General features: G+C 28.4%; 4 protein-coding genes across 5 annotated transcripts in view; 2 read left to right on the top strand and 2 right to left on the bottom strand.

Moving 5' to 3' along the window:
• Positions 1–403: 403 nt before the first annotated feature.
• Positions 404–1,479, bottom strand: LOC105675297 (immediate early response 3-interacting protein 1). Its single transcript, XM_067355783.1, has 4 exons — positions 1,337–1,479; positions 939–1,081; positions 660–761; positions 404–577 (listed from the first exon to the last, which is right to left on the bottom strand). The coding sequence occupies exons 2-4, from the start codon at positions 1,027–1,029 to the stop codon at positions 522–524; spliced, it is 249 nt and encodes an 82-aa protein (XP_067211884.1). The 5' UTR covers positions 1,030–1,081; positions 1,337–1,479; the 3' UTR covers positions 404–521.
• Positions 1,480–1,598: 119 nt separating this feature from the next.
• Positions 1,599–3,203, bottom strand: RpS7 (ribosomal protein S7). Its single transcript, XM_012372304.2, has 5 exons — positions 3,049–3,203; positions 2,512–2,682; positions 2,090–2,271; positions 1,780–1,930; positions 1,599–1,706 (listed from the first exon to the last, which is right to left on the bottom strand). The coding sequence occupies exons 2-5, from the start codon at positions 2,680–2,682 to the stop codon at positions 1,629–1,631; spliced, it is 582 nt and encodes a 193-aa protein (XP_012227727.1). The 5' UTR covers positions 3,049–3,203; the 3' UTR covers positions 1,599–1,628.
• Positions 3,204–4,226: 1,023 nt separating this feature from the next.
• LOC105675373 (Cyclin-dependent kinase 4) overlaps positions 4,227–8,226 on the top strand; it is a 135,308-nt gene continuing 131,308 nt past the window's right edge. For both annotated transcript variants that reach the window (XM_012372466.2, XM_012372467.2), the window contains exons 1-2: positions 4,227–4,527; positions 4,801–4,876. The gene's annotated coding sequence lies outside the window, so the exon portion shown is untranslated. The remainder of the gene's footprint in view (positions 4,528–4,800; positions 4,877–8,226) is intronic.
• On the top strand, positions 6,069–8,215 carry Naxd (NAD(P)HX dehydratase). The gene is made up of 2 exons (XM_012372473.2): positions 6,069–6,631; positions 6,815–8,215. Exon 2 carries the CDS (start codon positions 6,837–6,839, stop codon positions 7,785–7,787), a length of 951 nt encoding a protein of 316 aa, XP_012227896.1. The 5' UTR covers positions 6,069–6,631; positions 6,815–6,836; the 3' UTR covers positions 7,788–8,215.

Below are 8,226 nucleotides of genomic sequence, written 5' to 3'. Positions count from 1 at the left end.
AACCATGCTACACCAATTGCTCCTAACAACACTTTTATACATTACTTCCTATAAAAAATATGATACTCATGCAAAACAGTTTTCACACAATTTATTAAAGATATAATTTATCAAGATAATGTTTAAATCATAGATAAAAATCATAGATAAAGTAGTTCCACTCTACAGAAAAATATATAGCATATATAATAAAATTATAAGCTTTTGTTAAAACAATATAGAAATTAAAAAATAATAGTGCAAAAATAATTAAATAGTATATTTTTCTATAAAAAAATAATTATTGTTAACTAGAAATAAGTTAAAATGTGTGTATATATATGCTTGCTTTATATAAAAGTGATTAATTCATTATTCTTGTAGACAGTTATATGGACATGATGGAAATTACAACATATTATACTTTGTTACAAATGTAAAAGTAATATAATTTAATAAGTTTCTTTGTGTACATTATTCAATAGTTTTATCTTAAACACATCATTTTACGATATATTTACATTGTTTCCTTTTCCTTTTCATTATCCTAGTATAAGCTTCACAATTACTGTTAAGATGTTAAAAAATATCAAGGGCACTGAAAATTAATATTACAGATAAAGATTAGAAGATGAAGTAATTATAATCTTAAATATTGTATCATCAGTTTTTCATATTACCCCTCATCACAGTTCGTATTGATTTAATAAGATTCAATATTTGTGATTTAGCTGTTGGAGGTTCCCCAAATCCTTGTACATTTTGCCATGACGCCCAACCAACTGTAAAAAATGTTCCATATTAGTTTTAATGTGAGAATGTAACATAAATTTAGACAATATTTTATGTTTTGAAATTAAACCTTCATACATTCATAACCTATAAAAATAGTAATTTAAAATTTCTATAATTCGTGCAGATTAATTAAAATAAATAAAAGTAATGTATGATTATATTACCTTTAGCGAGAAATCTTTCCTCGTTCAAAACACAAACTGCATTTAAGCATAATAAAGTTGCTTCAAAAAGCGTCCACAGTGTAAACGCCATGTTGCTGGAATTATTATGCTAGTGGCTAGTGGCTAGTGTTACCAACCATTTCCTACGGAAAATGTGTTCTTTAATTGTCACATTTTGTATTTATTCTCTTTTTAAAAAATACTGAACATATATATAAAACATATATAAACATATATAATTTGATATTTATAAATAAATGTATTAACATAACTTTATATAACAGAAGCATGAAAAAGATTGCAATATACGTGTATATGTATATTGCAATATATACATATATGTGTACTTAAAAAATTTTAATTAAAATAATAATACACACAAATATCAGAATATTTACCAATATCTTGTGCTTTAGAAGTGTTAAAATCAAGCAAGACAAATAAAGATTGTAACATTGTTAAATTCCATGTAATATACATATATTAACATATTTTTGTTAATAGGTATGCTTTTCTAACTTTTAATCGATTCTTTCTTATTATTGTATCTGAAATTTTTATATATATTTCTATATTAATATATTAACCTAATAGTCAAATCAATAACTGTTGCAATTCTATTAAAAAATAACATGAAATAAAGTTCAACAAGTAATACAATTAGTGGTTCAAACTTTTATTCCATATTTATCATACATAAGATTCAGGGAATTCAAATGTGACATCCCGCCCAGTCAGTTGTTTGTATACTGAAGCAAACGTATCAACCTGTCCAAATATACATGAAAATTAGTTCTTTGTTACAACCATCAATATCAAACAAAAAAATAAATAAATATACCTTGTGTTCAATGTTTGTCTGTTCATTTTTGTCAAGATGAACTTTAATAAGCTGCGAGCCATCAAGTTTGACTCTGATGCGCTTGCCAACTATTTCAACAGGGTACACTAAATCCTCCAATATTGCGTCATAAACAGATGTCAAAGTACGACTAAATAAAAATATGGAATGTTAATTGTTTGTACATGCTAGTAAGATTCTGTATTGATATTTTCTATTGTGGATCTATTGATATAATTATATTTTTTCTTTAAATTTAAGAAAAATTATTTTAAGAAAAACAAATATTTATTTATTTTTATTTTCTTACCTTCTAGGACGTTTCTGCTTGTTCTTAGTGCGCGTTTTCCTTGTTGGCTTTGGCAAAATTTTACGTTCACCAATGAACATAACATGTTTTCCAGAAAACTTTTTCTCTAGTTCGCGCACTAGCCTTGTCTGAATTTTTTGGAATGCCTTCAACTTTGGCATGGGCACATATATGATGATCGACTGTAAAAAAGATGATTATATAATTCTTGCAAGAGATAATATATGTAATATATGTATGTAGCAAGCAAAATTAACTAAAAGTACAAATGTACATTAACAAAGTTATTAAAAGGAAAAATTTAAGTTTAAGCACAGAAAGTTAAGATTTACAATTTCTATATGATAACAAAGCAAGCAAGTTATATAAAAAAGAAAATATAGCTATAAGTAACCAATAGACTGTGGTAAACCAAATGTTACCTTCTTGTTGTTTGTTTCGATCTCCTTTGCCTTAGTGATGTAGAGTTCTCTCAACTGCGATTTGAGGTCACTATTCATCTCCAACTCAAGGAGAGCTTGAGAAACGCTGACCTCGAATTGGTCGGGCTCAGTCCCGCCGCCTTTAATTATCTTTGCATTCGTTGTTAACATCTAAAAAGATTATAAGGTTAGGTTATTACTTTTAAGGTTAGAATATTATTTGTAAAAACTTCGTAAATATCTGTATAAAATTCTGTGTCAAAATACTCTTTAAAAATATTAATTTCAAACTAGAATCTGCAAATACTGGAAATTGTTTTTCAACATGACATAAACAACATTTTAATACGTGTAACAATTGTGAAGCCGAACTAAATCTAGTTTAATCAACATGTGAATACGCAATCCGGAAAAATTATTATATGTTTTACGTATTACAACGTTTTAGGCATTATATGGCGCAAATATTTCATATTTTATTACAAATTTTATAGTCAAATTACGTTCTACTGATGTAAAATTCTCAAAAACACGCACCTTGCCGAGCCAATCTTTCTCCAAAAGGTGCTCTTTCTTGCTTTGTTCCTATTGGTCGATATTAGAGCATGGTATATTCAACACAAAAGAGAGAACTCTCATATTTTTAACGATCTGTGCGCTATAACCGTAAGACCAGTCGCCAGTCGCCAAGGATGGCAACCACCAATTGAAACGCGCTATTTCTCGTTTATTTTGGTAAGACGGAGCATGCGCGACTGGCGACGGGGCATTTGCAACGTATTGTAAAACCGGCCTAATATTAGAAAGTTGTACGTGATGCGTGCGCATTGAGCTCTATAACGGTTATTTTCTAGCAAGAGTCACATAACGTTTTTGTTTAAACGGATTTTGATCGACTTAAAATTGATTAATTATTATATATCTTTATTATATTAGTTATTGTCAAGAAGGGAGTTGATTAATTATTATCTTACTATGAAATCAAGTCTTCGTGGTTGTGAATTTTCGCTGACGAGAGATATTTCTACGGGTAATATTTTTCTAGATTCAAATAATAGTTATTACTCTTTATCAGATTTTTAGGCTTACAATAATGCTTGTACAATAATAATTACACAATTATCGATATACATATGTATTTATTTGTAGAGAATGTAACGGGATAAAAGTCGTAAGAAAATTTTCAATAGCACAGAATATTTTATCGCCCGAAGTTGTTTGCGAATCCGCAAATAGTGTACGCCCTTCACGCGCATTCAAATACAGTCGGCGGCGCGATTCCAGGAACTTGGTGGTACGAGAAATGACTACGCGCAATGTTTATATTTTTTTCCTTTCTCTCTTTTCAAAAGTTTGTGCACTAGTAAATACGTACTGTATCCACGTCATAAGACAATCGTTTATCAGACGCATCAAAATATAAATCGTACAATTCGTGCAGGGTTTGTATTCGTCGTAATAAATCGCGTGCGATTCCATGATCGATGGCCTAGTAGCAATAGGTTATAATTCTTTATTTGGAATCATGAGCAAAGTACCTTCGATATCGTTATTTTAAGTTTTCGTCGCATGCCCTAACATGCTCCAATATGTTCCAATCTATAGTATATCTATGTATACATAACGTAATACTATAGATTGGAGCATGTTGGAACATGCGACGCGAATAAATCTTTTGAAATTAATTTACAGTTTATGTTTGTTCTGCAATAAGAATCGTCATCAATTTTGTTTGCGAGTTGAACGAATGCGTTTTTAATATTCCTTTATATAAAATATTGAATTTTTATCATGTTAATATTAATATATCGCAAGTGCCGAAGTTTTGCTCCACAAGTATGATGCATCGGGAGTGTCGAATTTTTCTTACACGATTTTTGATACCGGGAATGTCGAATCATTATCGCGTGGCGTTCATTAACGCATTTTCGCAATTGGTTTTCGCGAGTGAGTGTTTAGTGCCAAGGATTAGTGGAGACTCATTGTTTATAGGGGTTATGCTGTAGACAACGACTGGTGAGAGACTTCATTATATTCATATAATTAATTTTTTTAGAATTATTTATAACTGTTCTTTGGTATTTTTTATATTAAATAATTTTTTTTTAATTTTGATTTTAATATTTGAATATTTCTTTTTTGTATTTTATATAAATTTAATTTTTGCATATAAATCTTTTTGTTGCATTTAAAATTTGTTTATTTTATTTAGCTCTTTTGGTATTTTTTTATTTACATTTTATATATTGTGATATTTTTTATATTTATGAATCTTTTATACGTTTTCAGATCTTTAAAGATTTCAAACGGTTGCATCTATTGCATCTTCTGCATCTATTGCATCTTCTACATCTTCTGCATCACTGTGAGTTTATTTTACTGCATCTTTTTTTTATTTAAATCCTTGAAAATTCTTATGATATTGATTGATATTCTTATAAATTTCTTATGATATATTGTCATTAATTTATCCATACTTAAAAATGATTAAGCTAAACTAAATTAATGTAACTTTTTAAATATTAGTAATAATATAATTTGAACCTTACATCTTTTGAAATCAGTAAAAATCAGTATTCAATATACAATTTGGTATAGAATTAAAATTATTGTATAAAAATACATAATATCTATTAGAATGAAAAGACATTGAAGCTTCTTAAAGAAATTTATCATCTATTTCTATTTTTGAACTAAATATTATTTATCGATACATTTGCATTTTTACGTCTAGCATAATTGTAATAATCAGAAACATTTTATTAAACATTGGAAATACTGGGTGGTTTCAACTGAAGGAATATCATAAAATTAAAAAAAATTAAGTAAGATAATATTAAAATATTCGTTTAATTTACATAATGCAAACATTTAAATATTACATAATTTAAATAAATTAGAACACAAAACATATTTCGAGTAGCGAATTTTTTTAAATTTAATAGTTTCTACAATTCTGTTTTTGTTAATTATTTTACTTTTATCGCTATGAATAGGTATTTCATTGCAAGCGTTATGATTGCTATCTTGAGATTGAACTAAAGTAATAATCTAAAACGGATAAGTATAAAATATTTGCCAGTATAATCCCACATAGCACAAAACTAGGGACATCTTAGGGATATCTCAATATCCTGAGAATTGCCTCAGGACATTCTGAAGATATCCAAGATGTCTTTAGGATGTTTTATATATGCTATCTGGAATAATGTCAGTATAATTAAGTTAATATAATTATGAGAAAATATCACATGCAAGAAATTTTTTGCAGAAAAAATTGCAAATTTATTCTTGAATTAATATTACAATATTGATCACTTACTTCTAAAATTATTAAATCAGAATCATTAAATCGTTATTCTTAAAAATATTTTTTTAATTAATATGAATAATTTACTTTTTTGTTGTGTTAATTATTTTAATTGAGTGTTAAGTGTTGAGTTAATTGAGTGTGATACATTACATATGGTTAAAAGAAATTGATATGTATGATTTTAATTATCATGTTACCGATAATCGGATACATCAAAGTTCTTTAATTATCCCCCGGCTTACAGAGCCCACGTTTTATATATGTAGATAGTTTCATTGTAACCTCCAACAATATCTCGTATTTATATATACAAAGAGTATATTAGAAGTATTCAGTCTGATAAAATAGAAATTATATATCTTAACCATTATTTACGAAGAAAGGATAATTATAATGTAATATGTGTACAGAAATTATTGCACATGACATGATTCTAGCACAAGTTTTGAGGTTACGCACGATAGCATGATATTTCACGTCTGACTCGTCAGTTTTTCGATAATGCAAATCGTTATGCCAATTGGCTGGACGTATTGAACAGAGATATATCAATTCTAAACGCCGATTGTTTTTAGTTGTGTTTGTGTATTACGATAGTAATGTTAAGTGCCACTTTTTTGGAACAAAATTTGTAATTTGCTATAAATTATATTGTATAATAATTATATTGGTCAAAACAAACAAATTTATTCTGATATAAAGTATATTGTGAATTATTATAAGATTAACAAAATTTGGTTTTGTAATATTTGCACATCTTGTTCGACCTCTTCTGTGTAAAAGGACACTAGCAGATACTTATTCCAGGTAACAAAAAAAAAGATATATAAATAATATATAAAACATGGTGAGCAATATAGTTTATAAAAATTTAATATTATTCAACTTTATAAAAAGTTAACTTTTATATAATATACACTTGTATATTTTAAAAGATATTTTTCTTTTGACTTGAGGTATGGTATCTGCTATTTGTAATTTAATCTGCAGGAAGTATATCAAATTTGTGTTAATGTCCACAATGTCCACATCATCCATGGATGAGCGTATGTTGAAAGGAATAAGAAAGGTGATACCAAATCTGGTTAATACCAAATACAAAGGTCAGGACGGTAGAATTGGAATTTTTGGTGGTAGCACTGAATATACAGGAGCACCATATTTTGCTGGTATGAGTGCACTGAGAACCGGTGCTGATCTTGTTCATATATTTTGCACAAGAGATGCCAGCACTCCTATTAAATCATTTAGCCCAGAACCAATAGTTCATCCAGTATTGGATCAGTACGATGCAATAAAGTATATAAAACCTTGGCTCGATCGACTGCATGTTATTCTGATTGGACCTGGACTTGGCAGAGATGAAAAGATATTTAAAACAATTGTTGAATTAATATCAATTTGTCGTGAGATGAGAAAGCCATTGGTTATTGATGCAGATGGATTGTTCCTGATTTGTCAGAAACCAGAAATTATAAAGGATTATCCAGGAATTATTCTGACACCAAATGCAATGGAATTTAGTCGTTTGGTCAAGGCAGTATTGGACAAATCCATCCCACCTACTCCCTTAGTTAAAGTTTCTGATGTAAAGCATGTAGCAGAGGCTCTTGGAAAAAATGTAATAATTCTACATAAAGGGGCTAAAGATGTGATTGTGGATGGTCACAAAGGTACTGAAACTGTATCATGTGGATTGGCTGGTTCTGGAAGGAGATGCGGTGGACAAGGAGATCTCTTGTCTGGTTCATTAGCTGTGTTCTGGTGGTGGTCTATCTCCGCAGGAGCTAGTGAATGCGCTTTGTCGCCCTCAATAATTGCCTGCTATGCTGCATCCAGATTAGTTCGTGAATGCAATGCATCAGCTTTCAAATTAAAACAGAGAGGAATGTTAACGTCGGACATGTTGGAACAGATTCAGCCAGTTTTTAACAAGATCTTTGAAACTTATTGCAACAAGTAATGTAAAAATGCAAAAAGAAAATATAAATATTAATTTAATTTACTTATAATTATATTAAGATACAGTAAAATATCATGTTTTTGTTGAATAAAATTATATTTTTTATTAGTTAAGAAAAAAAAAATAAATATGCATATATGAAAATGCATTGACTGTTGTTGCAATTTTATTGTGGATTTTAGAACTTCCTCATTTAGTGGAAGAGGTCGAACTCGAAGCATTGATTCCTGAGATGTATATACATATATTCTTATAATATTATATATGATATAATATTTTGTGATTACAATGCATTACATATCTATGGATTGAAATATACATCTATTTAAGAAATTTCAAGAAAATATAAATATTTGCTATATTTGTCTTAATTTACATACAACTTTCATACAATTTTTGCTATATAAATAAATATTCTCATAAAATAATATCGTTTATT

This window comes from Linepithema humile, chromosome 5 (genome assembly GCF_040581485.1).
Source record: "Linepithema humile isolate Giens D197 chromosome 5, Lhum_UNIL_v1.0, whole genome shotgun sequence".
Lineage (NCBI taxonomy): Eukaryota > Metazoa > Arthropoda > Insecta > Hymenoptera > Formicidae > Linepithema > Linepithema humile.
Note: the sequence above shows the minus strand (reverse complement) of the source record. Positions and strands in the feature narration are given on the sequence as shown.

Coding starts and splice junctions, on each gene's coding strand:
- LOC105675297 (XM_067355783.1), bottom strand. CDS start 1,029: ATGGCGTTTACACTGTGGACGCTTTTTGAAGCAACTTTATTATGCTTA. Junction 762..938: donor GGAAAGATTTCTCGCTAAAG/GTAATATAATCA, acceptor CATTTTTTACAG/TTGGTTGGGCGTCATGGCAA. Junction 578..659: donor AATACGAACTGTGATGAGGG/GTAATATGAAAA, acceptor ATTAATTTTCAG/TGCCCTTGATATTTTTTAAC.
- RpS7 (XM_012372304.2), bottom strand. CDS start 2,682: ATGTTAACAACGAATGCAAAGATAATTAAAGGCGGCGGGACTGAGCCC. Junction 2,272..2,511: donor TCGAAACAAACAACAAGAAG/GTAACATTTGGT, acceptor TCTTTTTTACAG/TCGATCATCATATATGTGCC. Junction 1,931..2,089: donor AAGCAGAAACGTCCTAGAAG/GTAAGAAAATAA, acceptor ATTTTTATTTAG/TCGTACTTTGACATCTGTTT.
- Naxd (XM_012372473.2), top strand. CDS start 6,837: ATGTCCACAATGTCCACATCATCCATGGATGAGCGTATGTTGAAAGGA.